This window comes from Equus caballus, chromosome 7, assembly GCF_041296265.1.
Source record: "Equus caballus isolate H_3958 breed thoroughbred chromosome 7, TB-T2T, whole genome shotgun sequence".
Lineage (NCBI taxonomy): Eukaryota > Metazoa > Chordata > Mammalia > Perissodactyla > Equidae > Equus > Equus caballus.
The window spans coordinates 47,144,889-47,160,347 of record NC_091690.1 but is presented as its reverse complement, the minus strand read 5'-3'; the positions used below and the strand labels follow the sequence as shown (position 1 = coordinate 47,160,347).

Genomic DNA, 15,459 nt, shown 5'->3' with positions numbered 1-15,459 from the left:
TGTGGGCTGAACAAACTCCTGCGATGCTGGAGAGGACCCTCAAATGGAGATGCGGGAAGATGAGAGGGCTGGAGGCGCAAACAGGTCCATTTGCAGGGGAACTGACCACTGTGGCTCCAGGTAATTCGGAGGGGCGCTGCCAGATACGGGTCGGGCATTTGCATAATCTACCAGACCCCCCGCAGGAATCTGTTTGAATTTTTTTTCCCTTCAGTTCACCACCTCCCATTTATGAAGCACTCAGGAAGGCCCACAGGCTCAGTTCAAGGTATCTGCCCCGTATGTTGCCTTCTCTAATCCCCACCACAGCCCTGGGAGGGAAACACCATTATCACTCCCCTCTTCCAGGTGAGAAAATCGAGGTTCAGTGAGAGTAACTCATGTTCTTGAGCTTGTCATCGGCAGAGCTCCTACTGACCCTGAAGCCGAGGTCTTAACCACCGGGCTGTGCCAACCTCCCATTTCTGGCCATCGCTTTAGCCTATTTTCTCCCACCACAGTGGAGCCCAAGATGGAGCACAGAAGTAAGGGTTCTCCCCGACTTCTCTGGAAAACTTGACTTCAGGGAAAAAGTTTGGGACTCAGGAAAATGGATGCTGGATCCAGATCTGCCTGAGTTCAAATCCAGGATCTACCATTTAGGAGGCGGGTGACTTGGGGCAAGTTATTTAACCTCTTCGGGCCTCTCTTTCTTCATCTGTAAAATGGGATGATAATAATAATAACTCAGAGGGTTGTAAGGACTAACTGAGCACAGGTACCTGTGTAGTGTGTCATATTGTAAGTGCCTTGTGAGTTCCAGTTTGTCAACGTCGCCACCATTGTTAATAACGGGTATTATGCTTGTAAGGATACCGGGCTGAATATAGCACTTTGTCTGAACTTAACATGGGCCTACTGTCATCCAGGGGTTGGGGTCGTGTCCTAGGAGACCCATGCAAGTAGCTGAACATCCCTGAGCCTCAGATCCATCTCTAAAAAAGGCTTGTGAAACTGAAATGTGATAATGCGCATAAAATTGTTAATATAGCGCTGGCACATCATGAGCGATTAATAAATGATGAGAAGAACAGTCATGGCAGCCAACACCACTATCATCGTTGCAAGATGGAGAAACCGGCTCCCACTGCTGGGAAGTAAGGCGGTTCCTGCTGGAACACAGTTCAGCAAACATCACGGCTACCAGACGCCCTGGACAACAAGAAGATCGATGCCCTCTCAGTGATAAAGCTCTCTGATGACCAGGAGCACTTGTGTCACAGCGTGGTACCCGCTGGGTACCGACGGTGACTGATGCACTGGGGGAGAAATTAATGCAGAGATGCGTTAAAATAAAACACAGCTGATATTTACGGAGCTGTTCGTTGGTCTCGAGAGTTAGAATGTTAGGCGAATTTTGTTGTTGTTGTGTTTGGAATGCTGTTTTTATTTGCAGGCAACTCCAAACGGCTGCATGGGAGGGGAAGGAAGGAGGAAAAGCTGAGGAGTGATGACATGTGTTTGTTCAATTTGTCAAAAAGGGATGTGACTCTGGTCAAGTCCTACTGACCCCTCGGGGCCTCAGTTTCTTCAACTACATAAGAAAAAAAGGGGGAACTGGGGTTACTCTCAGAGGCTGCCTTTGTATTTCTCCGGAAAGGGGCCACGGGCTGGGGGCAGGAGGGACGGGAGGACGGAGGAGAAGGTGAAGGCTGAAGGCAGGACCTGAGGGGCGGCATCGATTACTCGCAGCTCCAAACTGGGCTTCCAGGCTCCTTGACACGAGCATACCTTCTGATTCTGGAAGGTTCCTGACTCGCCACCATCTCAGTCTGACTTTGGGCAAACTACTTAGCCCCTCTGCGTCTTAACTCCCTCATGAGTGAGATAAGGGGTTGGACCTGTCAGGAGTCCACTGAACCTTAAAATTCAATGATGCTACGAAACCAACGCCCTTCCTGCTGCCCGAGCACTTGGGGCCTTTGTTCACTTCTGATCCTCAGCAAAACTTCCCAAAGCCTGGGGGCGGGTCACAGGACCCTCCAAAAAGGAACCTGCATTTTTACGGAGTCACAAAACGTCACAGTTGGCAGGAACCCAGAGCTCGTCTGTCCCAGGCCTTATCTGACATCAGAGTGTCCATCACAGACGCCTGGACTGGCTGACCAGCTCTTTCAATGCGATGGCCCCCACCTCCCTAAACAGCTTAGCAATTTTCCTCAAATGCTCTATTGCCAGAAATGTCACCACTCTCTAGCTTAGCGGCCATTTATTTTACTGAACACATACTATTTGCCAGGTCTGGCGCTAAGCCTGTGAATACAAAAAGTTCGCAGTCTCTTTGCTTAACACACACAACCGCATTGTTTGACCCCTTAGATGTTTGTATGTTTGCGCATTACAACGAAAGCTCCATCATCTCAGAAATACAGCCAAGCTTCTGAAATCTCCCGTTTCCCCATTTTCAGTTAAATGATGTGGCCTTCAAACACCATGGGAGCACGCTTTAAAGGAGTTTGATAAAATGACAAAGTTAGAAATTTCTTTGAGGCCTCGAGCCGCACACAACAGACAAAAATCCACGGGTAAGATCTTTTCTGCCAAACTTCCACAAGAAGAAGGCAAAAACCCTGGTAATCCGTAAAAAACAAATGGTGTTTTAATGCTGCAGTTTGCCTGGAAACGTGACAAGACAGCGCGTGAGGCAGGAGGCGCTGGTTGAGGTCATCTCTGTGTCAGTGTCAGATTAACGCACTCGTGCCATCCCCCGGAGCCCGGAGTGACGGGTCCCCTGCATCTCCTCACCACGGCCAGCGAGCAGACGACGACGTCTGCAAGGCTTTTGTTCCCTCTACCCGATAAACCAACAGGAAACTAAAAAGCCCCTTTTAATTTGAAGTAATAAAAGTGAGCGATGTGGCTGATTTGAAGGAGACAGAACACCAGACAACAAAGAAGGACGGTTGACCCCTGGTAAGAGCGAGGAAGTAAGAGAAAGGAATGCAGGAGAAATAAAGAAGGAAAGGAGAAGAAGGTGAGAAAGAAACAGAATCTACGATAGTGGTTCCTCTTATCTTTAGGGTCAGGACCCCCTGGGAATCTCATGAAAAGAACAGATCAGAAAAATACACATACGCGCACGATTTTTCCATGCGGTTCCAGAGGGTGCGCGGGTCCCGTCAGTCCCCACTGCGAGCTTCCATCCTGAGGACCCGCCTGCCCCGGAGGGCGGATTTCTCTAGAGTCTCACCAGATGTCAGGGGACTAGAGAGGAATGACGGCCTTGCTGTAATCACGGAGAGCACACAAGATCCAGGTGGCCAACTGGCCTGTCAAACGGCCACCTGTCAACTTAGCGACCGCTCACTGAGACCGGCGACATGCTCAACAGGATACGAGCTTCCTGAGCTGTTTCAAGAACCATGTTATGAAAACTGGGGCCCCTCCCTGCCAGCAAGGCCAGGCCAGCCCCAGGGAGCAACTGGCACGGCCGCTCTGCAACATCCAGAGAGCTGAGAACACACACGGTGCACGACTCTGCGGTCCCGCTCCTGGCACACGCCCCAGAGAGACCCACTCACAGGAATGAGGGGACAGCTCAGTTCAAAATAGCCCAAAGCTGGAACATCCCAAATGGATAAATACATGGTAGAATATTCACACCACAGAATACTATACAGCTGTGAAAAGGGATACATGCGAACTATGCTTGTCAATCAATTTAATCTCGTGTCGAGTGCAAAGGGCAGGCTGTAGAAGAAAACATTCAGAGAGAAACTTAAAACATGCCAAACAGGACCATATACATATATCTCATAAATTTATGTAATAAAAGTGTAAACACATAAATGCAAATGATAAAAACAAAGCTCAGGAAAGTACTTCTGGTTGGCGGAGAGAAGGAATGAGGCCAGAGAAGGGAGCGCAGGGACTCACATTGTATATAGAAAAGTTTCGCTTTGATGGCAGGTTGCTCCGTCAACGCCCTGCCCTCGCCTCCTCCACTCTCTCCCTGATCACTCTGTTCCAGCCACCCTGGCCTCCATCTTTCATCAAACATGCCAGACACAGCCCAGCCTCAGGGCCTTTGCACTTGCTGCATCCCCTGCCTGGCACTCCTCCTTCAGCCATCCTCACGGCTCATGTACTCACCTCTTCCAGTTTTCATTCAAATACCACCTTCCCACTGAAGTCCTCCCCGGGAATAAGACATCCCAGCCCTTCCCTGATTTGTTTTTCTCTGTAGCTCTCACCACCGTCTGACAAACTAGATATTTCGTTCATTCGCTCACACACTCCCTTTGTCTTTCTTCACCATTAGAATGTAAGTTCCACAAGGGCAGGGATTTTTGTCTGGTTTGTTCACTGCCGTGTCTCAGAGCCTGGCACACAGTAGGTGCACAATAAATATCCATTGAATGAATGCACGTACAGGTATTTCTTACATTATTCTCTACCTCTTTGTGAATGCCTGAATATTTTTATTACACATTTTTAACAACAACAAGGTCAGCCACTGGACTGTTTCACAGATGAGTTTCCTAGCAAGCCAAGAGAAAAGTGCCCACTGCCATGAAATGCCCCTGGAACGTGCTGGGGCCCCGAGCCACAGGACTGTGGACACAGCTCCAGAGGCCCCCAGTGGACACCAAGGCCACCAGAGCTGGCCCAGAGTCTTCACAGCAGACCACTCAAATCGATGCCTCTGCTGAAACAGCCCAGCACGTCACAGATCCTTCTGAGGGAAGCAGTGTCACTCGGAAACAACAAATGTGTCCAAAACTGGAATTGGGAGAGCCCAGCCCACACAGCGGGGTGCTAGGACCCGTGACACCTGCCAGGAGGACAATACCTGGAGCAGCACGAAACCCAGAGGAGCACTGTGACCTCATGGAGCAGTGCTGTGACCTCACGGAGGAGCACTGTGACCTCATAGAGGAGAATTATGACCTCACAGAGGAGCACTGTGACCTCACAGAGGAGCACTGTGAGGACGGCCTCCCAAAGAAGAAGTCTTGGAAGAGAAGAGCCAGACTTAGCCTGGAGGAGGAGGAGGAGGAGGGTGAGTGGGCAAAGGAGCCAGCAGTCAGTGCACAATGGTAATGTCCACACCGGGATCTAATAAAAGGCTCTGGGCTCTTCCACAGAGACTGGCTGGCTATTTACCAAACCCACATCCCTTTCCTTCTAGGCACAGTCTGACATTTCCCAGCTTCCCTTGAGTGACATGTGCTCATGAGGCTGAATTCCAGCTGCAGGAACAGAGTGGAAGAGGCACGTGCCAGGTCCCTGCCAGGCCCAGCCAGCCTCCCAAGTGTCACCCTCCACACTCGCTTCTCTGCTGTGGTTTAATGCAGATGAGCAGAGAGCTCGTGGACGCTGCAGGTCAAGAACGAGGAGCCACAACGTGGCGAGGGTCTGGGTCCCCATCACTGTTTGGAGGATAGAAGCCCGTCAATGATGAACAACTGTTCCGGACGTTCGAGGAGTGGGAAACAAGCTTCTGTTGGGTTTACGTCATTACCTAGTTTTGGATTTTTTGTTATAGCAGCTAGTGTTCCCTCGCACAGGTCCGTGATGGAAAGTGTACACACATCCACCCTTCCGCCATGGTTCACCACGCACAGACCCGAAAGCTCCTCACAGGCAGTGCCCACACCTTACCTAGCTCGCTTTCTTCCACGGTCCTACCGCAAACCGTCGCACCCAGGGGCCCTCAGCAAACACTTACCGACTTGAAATAAAAGCATCTCCCCAAGTGAGGCCAAAGGACCACACGCGCCCAACAGTTAAAAACTCCAGTTCTGGAATCGCATGATCTCAGGCTCAGACGCCAGCTCCACCAGCCGGGTGGGGTCAGCGAGTTCATCTCTGTGCTTCAGATTCCTCAGCGGTCACAGGGGAATATTAATATTTCCTAACTAATCGGGTTGTTGTGATGATTAAACGAGAGAATGCATAGAAAGCACTTGCGAAACAGTCAACTCTAATCAGCTATTATTCTAACGGTAACGGAAAGCATCTGCTGCAGCACGCGGCCGAGACACCAAGTGGGGGAAGAAGGCAGACGCCTGTTGCGGCCGAACGCGGGGTGCGGCGCCCCCCCCCCCCCGAGCCCAGCCTGGGCCACGCCAGTGTTTTCAAAGACGATTCTGGGACACATGGCACACGCCACTTACCCCGTTAGCACGACCACAAAGTCCATCACGTTCCAGCCGTTCCTCAAGTAAGAGCCTTTGTGGAAGGCGAACCCAAGGGCGATGATCTTAATTCCAGCCTCGAAGCAGAAAATTCCAATGAAGTATGGTTCTGTGTCATCCTGGAGGGGAGAGAAGGCCAGGTCAGCATCTCGGCCCACCCGGACGTCTGTTTTCACCTCTGCTGATCCTCCAGCCACCCAGCGCCCCCACTGCATCCTGCCTGGAATTTCCTGTCTAAAGGCCTTTGCCAGATGGAGAAGACAGCCTCCTTCCCTTTTGGCCAAGCTCGCACACCACGTGGCCAAGGAGAATCGTTTGTTTAGACCTGAGCTGTCCAGTATGGCAGCCACCTGACCCCATGTGGCTATTTAAATTTCAATGAATTTAAAGCAAATAAAACGCAAGTTTCCAGTTTCCAGTGGTTGAACGTGTTTACCTGTCACACACATCACTCGAGGTCTTTGCACCGACCTCACCCCCAAATCTGACACTCGTGATGGTTCTCAGCTGGGAGGCACCAGCACAGCTGTTCAGGTTGCTAAAATATTGGAACCATGCTTCTGCCCTGGCTGGCGAATGCTCAGCGCCCTGGCCCCCAGCCCCTCTCCAGACCTCCCACCCGTTCCGGCTGCCAGCGGAGAGACTGTAGTATTTGAAACTAAGCTACAAGCTCCCATCCACGGAGCCCCCACGTGGATATTTTCCCATCTGTTGTGGAAACGCTTCTCAAGCTACAGTCTCCTCGCTCTGCCTTCATGACTTTTCCCACAGCAGCTGGTTACCGGTTCCTACTATTTGCTTACTATTCTTTCCACTGACTCCTTTTACTCAGCGTCATCTTAAGCAAAAATAAGAAAAAAAGAGTCTTGCAATGATAGCTTTGCTAGGCCGGTCATATTTTTTTAGAAGACACATTAGAACACATAACTATTAACATTGAAAAGTCTTGAGAACATCAAGGCTTAACGGACCAGGAATGAGCAGATTCCAACACCTCCTGCCCCACACTGGAGCTATTCCAGCTGGCTCAAAAGGTGACAGAGATGTCGCCCCCTCTGCACTGTCGGAAGGCCAGGAGAGGAACCAGGGGACGATGGGGATTAAGAAGGAGCTCAGTGCGCAGTGACAGCTCTGCGGACTCTGCGGACCGACTGGACTTTGAACGTTTCCCAGAGCGGACAGGACGTCCACGCAGAAGGAACGGGGGGAGGCGAGAGCGAGGGGAAGGACATCATCAGCCGGCAGCCGGGCCACAATCAGAATGTGGGACATTCCTGAGGGCCGTGGGACTCGTGTCTGCGATAATGGCAGGAGGAGAAACACTGCTGGAGATGGAAAGTCTTAAGTGACATAAAATCTAGACCGTGTTCGAATCTCGGTTTGAACAAACCAACCGGAAAATGCCGTTTCTGAGACAAGCGCGGAAATATGATTACTGACCAGCTCTCAGATGGTTCCAAGGAGCCACTGTTAACTGTCGCTGTGGGAATGGGACAAACGCTCGTATGCTGAGCAATGCAGACTTTAGATATATGGCGGCAAATGGACATGCTGTCTGGGGTCTGCCTTAAAATGCTTTAGCCGAGAAAGACAAATCAAGGAGATAAAAAAAAAGGACAGAGGAAGAGAAGGAGGCGAAATCTTGACAATTGCTGAATCTGGACGATGAGTTCATGCGTCGGGGGACGTTCATTGTATTGTCGTCTGTATTTTTGTGAACGGTCAAATTTTTCACAGGAATTTGGTTCTGAATCTGACATTTTCATGGACGATGTGACCGCCTGTCACCCACCCCGCTCCCAGGTGACACCAGGTCTGGTGGGGGTAGACGGTCAGGGCATCTCTCTCCTGGATCATCGGTGTCCCACACCAAGCGCCCACCCGCCCTGCGCTCCCGCCAGCAGCAAGGAGAGGCCCGGGTCGTGACTCACCAGCCGTTCAGACATCGGGGTCTTGTCGTCATCGGGCAGGTGCTGCTCCAAGGCGAGGACGATGCAGTTGGCTATGATGGTGGCTAAAATCATGTATTCAAAGGGAGTATCGCGGAGTCAAGGAAAATCTTTCGGCTTGTGTGAGGGAACGGAGAAGGGATGTTTAAGGTGTGCACACACCCCCTGCCCCCACCCGCCTGGGCTGGAACTGCCTGGTGCCTTCCGACTGTCCCTAACACTCCCCCCACTTCGGATCCCTCCCCCATCGGTGGTCTTGTCCCCAGTGAGTCCCTTTCAGGCTCCAAACCTGGGCCAGGTGACTTTTTTTTCCTGGCTCTTTTCATTGAAAGAGCTGCCAATCATTAAAACAGAATATTTTCCTTTGTTTTGTATTTAAGAAAACACTTAGGGGCTAGCCCTGTGCCATGGTGGTTAAGTCCAGTGTGCTCTGCTTCAGCGGCCCGGGTTTGCAGGTTCGGATCCCGGGTGGGGGCCTATGCCGATCATCAGCCAAGCTGCAGCAGAGGCCCGCAGACGAAAAATAGAGGAGGACTGACAACAGACGTTAGCTCAGGGCCAATCTTCCTCACCAACAACAAAAAAAAGAAATTAGAGCAGTGTTAGGCTCACAGCAAAATTGCGCAGAAGGTACAGAGATTTCCCAGGTGCCCCCCGTCCCCCACACATGCACGGCCTCCCCCATTCTCAACACCCCTGCCGGAGCAGTGCACCTGCCACAGCAGATGAACCTACACGGATGCATCATCATCGCTCAGAGTCCACAGGTTCTCTCAGGGCTCACTCCCGGGGGTGTACATGCTACGGGTTTGCGCAAACGTACAGCGATGTGCGCCCACCATTACAGCGTCCTACAGGGTCGCTTCATGGCCCTAAATGCCCAGCAGGCGACTTTTTAAGGAAAATGTGGATATTATTCCTCCCTCTCACCTCCAACATTTATCAGATAGAAATTAATTCAGCACCTACTGTGTGCCAGGCTCTGTTCTGGGCACTGGGGACACAGCTGAGAGCAAAAGAGGCAAAAATGGCTGCCCTCACAGAGGATCGGTGAGTAAGCGAGATAACCACGTAATACAGCAGGAAGTTAGAGGTTCCACAGTTAGTTCTAGAAGTTACACAGTTAGACGACGGTGGATGCTACGGGGAGAAAAAGTAGGAAAGGAGGACGGGGCTTACGATTTAAAATATGGTGGTCGGATCCGAGACCAAAAGCAGGAGCAACAAACGAAGAAACAGATAAATTGGGCTTGGCCAAAATTTAAAACATTTGTGCATCAAAGGGCATCATCAAGAAAGCGAAAAGACAACCAACAGAACGGGAGGAAATATTTGCAAATCATAAAACTGGTAAGAGTCCAGTGTCCAGAATATATAAAGAACACTTGCAACTCAACAACAAAGAGACAAACAACGCAATTAAAAAATGAGTAAAGGGTTTGACTAGACCTTTCTCCCAAAGGAGATATTCAAATAGCTATACACATGAAAAGATGGTCAACGTCACGAGCCATAAGGGAAACGCAAACCAAACCCACAAGGAGATACCACTGTACACCCACTAGGATGGCCAGAACAAAGAAAAAGAAAACAAGAAATACTGGCAGAGATGTGAGGAACTGGACCCGTGTGCACTGCTGGTGGGAGGGTAAAATGGTGCAGCCAGGGGGGAAAGAGCTGGTGGTTCCTCAAAAAGTTAAACACGGAATCACCATATGAGCCAGCAATTCTACTCCTAGGTATATACTCAAAAGAAACAGAGGGGCCAGCCCAGTGGCGCAGTGGTTAAGTTCGCACATTCTGCTTCGGTGGCCTGGGGTTCGCAGGTTCAGATCCCGGGTGTGCACATGGCACCACTTGGCAAGCCATGCTGTGGCAGGCATCCCACATATAAAGTAGAGGAAGATGGGCACAGATGTTAGCTTAGGGCCAGTTTTCCTCAGCAAAAAAGAGGAGGATTGGCAGCGGATGTTAGCTCAGGGCTTATCTTCCTCAAAAAAAAAAAAAGAAAGAAATAGAAAATAGCTGCTCAAACAAATTCAGTCACCAAAAGGGGGAAACAACTCACACATCCATCGACGAATGAACGGTTAAGCACAATGTGGTCTATCCACAGAATGGAATAGTGCTCAGCCAGGAAAAATGAAGCACCAGCTCACGCTACAATGTGGATGAACTTTGGAAACATTAGGCTGAGTGCAAAGAGCCCGGCACAGAAGACCACACAGTGAAGGATGCCATTTACGTGAAAGGTCCGGGATAAACAAATCGTAGTGCTGGGAGGCAGACTGGCGGGTGCCAGGGGCTGAAGGCTGTGCGGACTCGGGAGATACTGGTTAGCGTCTTGGAACTGGACAGGATGACGGCTGCCCAACACTGTGAATGCACCAAAAGCCACCAAATCAGCCACTTAAAATGATGAATTTCACCTCAACGAAAAGCTAACACGCAGCCCGGGCAGGCCCCTGAGAAGCCACCCGTCCAGATCCGGGGGGGACAGGCCACGCAGCTGCTTCCAGACACCGCATCCCCTCTCTCCAGGCACAAACTCCCCCCTCCCCGAGATTCTCCTCCCGTTGACGAGGTGGCCAGAGCATCCCCCTGGAGGGTCTGGCCTGCTCACTTCACATGAAGTCGGTTGGTGAACAGGAATGTTCCCTGGCCCCTCCCAGACCCGCAGAAGCACCCCTGGTCCAGGTTCAGGGAACAGCCGGCGGTCTCTGGGCAGGTGGTCCAGGTGTGGACAGATGGATGCCAGACGGAGGAAGCCAGGGGACTGTTGGCCCAGGAGTGGGCCTTCCCAGCCAGGGCGCTGTGGGCATCCGCGTGGACCACTGTCCGTGGGGGCACCTGCGCACTGCGGGAGGAGAGCAGCATCCTGACCTCCGCCCACCAGCACCGGGAGCATCCTCTCACCTCCAGCTGGGACGACCAGAGCTTCTGACGACCCAACGCGATTGCCGGCATTGCCAAGTGTCCCCTGGGAGCACTGAGACCACCGTCCCGCAGAAGGATCCAAGAGCGTGTCTTGGCGAGCGGGCCACGTTAGACCCTGCCCTCCTCCCAGCCTTCTCCCTCAGAACCTCACCCGGCCTCGGTCTCCCCTTTGGCCTCAGAGCTCAGTTGGGCATTTTGGAAGCTTCCTAAAACCAAGGGATCCTACAGGCTGAAGGAGGCGTTGGAGCAAATAACCACTTTCCAGATGGGAAAACAGAGCCTGGAACAGACAACCTGGAAGTGAGAGACTAAATAGACCAGAAAAACCAGGCCTGCTTTGTCACCAGCCTCGTCCTCTGCCCCCGGCTGAGAGCAGCCGGGCCACGCTCCCCGAACACTCTGAAAAGCAAATTCGAGACTCGGGGCGACATGGGGCGCCGACAAAAGCCAGCTGAGCCGAGGGGCCTCTCTGAGTGGCTTCCTGCCTCCGAGCCGACAGTCAGTAGGAGCGCAGAGAACAAAGCGGGGCCGTGCTGCCCAGATCCAGCTCGGCCCCACCCCGCAGCCCAGAAAATAAGAGGCCACATTTGCACACAGAACGCCGAGCATCACCCGGGCCTCCCGCCCGCCTGCAGGCTCCCGAGGCCGCGATTATTGGAATCTGACGATTCTGCTGCCCCTGCCGGTGGCCTGGCGCCCTGCTTGCCTCTCCCTCCTCGGGGGGCCCCTGGCATCCCGCCCCCGAGCGGCTGGGATGAGACTGAGCGGAGGTTCCGAGAACAGTCCCGGAAGGCTGGCAGCAAGCAGCACTTTCCTGGCCGCGTCGCCAAGGTCTCGAATGCCACCCCCCCGCCCCGTCGCCTGGGTTTCGGCCCCCAAGCCCTCCGGGGATGCAGCCCCAGTCAGCACGCCAAGAAACAGAGAGCAGCTGCTGTCAAATGTCATCTCGCGCTCCAGCCGTGCACCCACAGACCCCGCCAATGTCCGCGGACGCCCCAGGCGAGAATCTGTGACATTAACCTCACACCCTTGCTGCTCAACCCACGGCCCAAGGGCCAGCAGCGCTGGCTGCGCCTGTCAGAAATGCAGAGTCTCAGGCCCCACGTCGACCTGCTGAGTCAGAATCTATCTGCCTTTTAGCGAGATCTCCCCGGGGGTCCGTGTGCGCTGACGTGTGGGAAGCGCTGCCTCAGATCTACTTCACGGGTAAGAGGAGCTCGGGTACCTGCGGCCTGGAGTCACCTGGAAAGATGTGGGGCTCCTCTTCCCCTCCAAACTTTCTCCTCCACGTTCTGACCCCGGGAAGAGAAGGCAGGAGGTGTGGACCAGCCCCCGCCCCCACCCAGGCAAGGGGGTCGATGAGAAACCCAAGATCTTCACAAAACAAGAGCAATGTCAGAAGGAGGGCAATAAGCAGAACTGAAAATTCAGCTTCACGCACTTGGAAGTGCTGACAGCCCACCTAGGGCTCCCACCTTGCTCAGAAGAAAGTCAAGGTCCTCCTGGCAGCCAGCAAGGCCCGGCCCCCTGACCCCCATCCCCTCGCTGCCCTCATCTCCTCCACTCTCCCCCTTGTTCACTCAGCTGCAGCCATACTACCTTCTCCATGTTCCCCAGACACACCAGGCACCTTCCTGCCCCAGGGCCTTTGCACCTGCTATTCTTGCTCCTAGAACGCTCTTTCCCCAGGGACCCACATGGTCCCCTCCCTCACTTCCTTCAGCTCTTTACTCAAAGGTCGCATTCTCAGCGAGGACTTTAACTTTCTCTCCTGAATATATATCCTTGGCCCTTGACCCCAGTCAAACATCTGCTGTATTTTCCTTCTTCCTCTTGTTCCCTGTCTCCCCGACTAGACTGTAATGCCTCCATGGGCATGTTAAGGACGCAATCGAGCTCCCTGAAATCTGCAGCGAGGTGGTTGGCACACAGATGCAAGGAAGGGGCCCTGAGTTCCCGGCACGGGGGGAGCTGCCCGGCCCTGGGCAGGAGTCGGAGGCAGTCCCGGCAGGGGGTGGTGAGGCTTTCTCAGCCCAGCCCCACGTTGTGCCTGACCCTTCTGATTTAGAAAGCCTGGGTTCTAGCTCACAGCTGCAGTGGGCAATGTCTCCGCTGGCTGAGCTGAGCCTGCCTGCTTGCCGATTGGCTCGGGGAGAAAGCACCTGTGTCAGCGGGATCCGGAATAACCAGCCAGCCAGAGGCCGAGGGGAGGGCGGCGGGGTAGGGGGAGGAGATGAAAGGAGAGAAGCGCCCCTGATGGGAGGGAAAGCTGGCTTCTGGAACAGCTCGGGGACGGCAGGGCAGCAAAGAGCCCTGCGGGCCAGCGCGGACACACAGAGCCCCCGCGGGGCCCAGAGAGGGGCTGTGTGTGACACTGCAAACAACCAGGCGGCTCTCCGTGGGGAGGAAGGGCAGCATCGGCTGATGGGAGCCGCTCTTGGGATCCAGAAGATCAAGGAAAATCAATTTGCAAAGCGGGCGTAGCTGGTGGCTCAGCCCCCGAGCAGGACAGTGCAGAATATGCATGCAATTCACCCTTGTCTTTGCGGGGCCCCCATCCCCATTGGACTCCCGACCTCTCGTGGTGGTCGTGCAAATCATATCAGCTTTGTTAACTCACCAAGACCTCGTCTCTGCCACAGGGCTGCCCGACGGGTGTGCTCTGAGGAAACAAGTCAACCAAGCAGCTGAGCCAAACAGAAGTGACTTCCGTGTTAGGTCTACGCTCATCATAATTACCAGGAAAAGAGTGGGGGGCAGGCAGCAGGGTCCCAGACGTATGGGTGTGGGACATATTCCTTGCTCCGCGAAACAAACGCCACAATTTAATCGGCAATATGATCAACTATTGTGGGGCCATTAACAGGCACAACAAGCATAATTGCAGCTGCCGTTTGCTGAGCACTTCGCTGGGCAGACACCATGCTAAGCGCCTTAAACTCACTGTTTCCGTTAATTCTTTGCAAAAATTCTACAGGGCCTGCTCTGTCGCAAGCCCCACTCTCCAGATGAGGAAGTAAAGGCTTAGAGAGGCTGAACAAATGGCTTAAGGTCATAAAGGAGGTCCTGGAGGAGCTGGGGCTCACCCCAAGGTCCATGCTTCTAAGCTGATGGCCCCCACAGACTGCTTAGAAACCTACCCTTAATAGAAGGCAGATGGTTTTGCCTTTGTTTAAGAATTGGGGTACACCTGGGGCCTTAGCCATATGGCTGAGACCAAGTGGATTAGACTCCGCCTGAGTCCCAACCACTGTCACGACTGAACGTAGTAACGATGAACCATCTCATGCTAGTCCACGCCCTCAGAAGCCCACCCCCGGCGCGTCACCTTAACGAATATTTCAGCTTCCAGCAACCCAAAAAGTCTCTGGTTCTCAGGCTCGGGCTTCGAGCTCTCCAACACCTGGCACCGACACTGAAAATTAAGGCTGAGCAGAGCTCTGCGCCCGTCCACGCGCTGGAGACCCCCGCGGGGACGCGCCAACGGGGCAACTCCGGTGCCGCGATGTTTCAGCACCACGGCCAGGGGCGCCCAGACAGCGCCACCGGGCAGCTGGGCCGCGACAAGCACCGAATCGACTCTCCCCGAAACATGGTGGAGCCCTACATTTCACAGACAGAACTGAGGCCAAAAGAAAAAAAAAGATTCATTACGTCAGCAGGAAAACCAAATGAACAGAAAATTAAAAACCCAACATCCAGTAGGTGGGATGTGGCATTTGCTTTTTAATATGATCCAAGGACTTTCAACACTGGTTCCGATGAGAGCAGCTGGCCCCAGGCCCTGGTTCCGCGCCTGCTCAGACCGCGGGACACGCCTGCACAGAGCAGAGGGGCTGAGGGGCTGGTGGTGCAGACGTGGTCCTAACCATGGGCAAAAGAGCTCCGTTCTCCAAGCCTCAGCTTCCTCATCGATCAAATGTGAAAAGTAGCACCTGGCGCACAGGGCCGTGAGAATGGGATGAGCGGACGCACGCCATCACTCGGAGCAGGGCCCGCGCACAGTGGGTGCGCAACAAACATAACCGTGCACAACAAACGTAACATTTGTGACTGTCAACTCTGGGTCCTGGGATGAATTAAAAACACAGTATCCTTATGAAAGAATACGATGGGGCTCGTCTCCTTGTAATCAGCAATCCATGTTGCTTTTATTATTTTCATTACAATTGCTGCTACTAGGATTATTAACTTTTCCCATTTCTTTTCCACCCGTGTAAGTCTTGGTTCCTTCCCTTCAATGAGGCATCAACCCCTCCCCACACGGTGGCTGGTTAGGTCTTCTCTCGAATCTGAAGCGTCTTCAAGAACAGAAGGCAGTGAATGTGTGGGGTCCACCTCCTGCATACCAGGCTCAAAATAAAGCTGCAAAAATCTCCATCAGATATTTGAAA

At 53.0% G+C, this 15,459-nt stretch overlaps 1 protein-coding gene across 6 annotated transcripts in view; it reads right to left on the bottom strand.

Moving 5' to 3' along the window:
• The window catches only part of CACNA1A (calcium voltage-gated channel subunit alpha1 A), a 203,188-nt gene that overhangs the window by 160,207 nt on the left and 27,522 nt on the right, over window positions 1-15,459 (bottom strand). For all 6 annotated transcript variants that reach the window (XR_011440598.1, XM_070273031.1, XM_070273033.1 and 3 more), the window contains exons 2-3: window positions 8,111-8,217; window positions 6,159-6,298 (exon numbers count right to left, since the gene is read on the bottom strand). Coding sequence is in view for 5 of the 6 variants with exons in the window: in XM_070273031.1 (XP_070129132.1) it covers window positions 6,159-6,298; window positions 8,111-8,217 (247 nt within the window). In the remaining variant the exon portion in view is untranslated. The remainder of the gene's footprint in view (window positions 1-6,158; window positions 6,299-8,110; window positions 8,218-15,459) is intronic.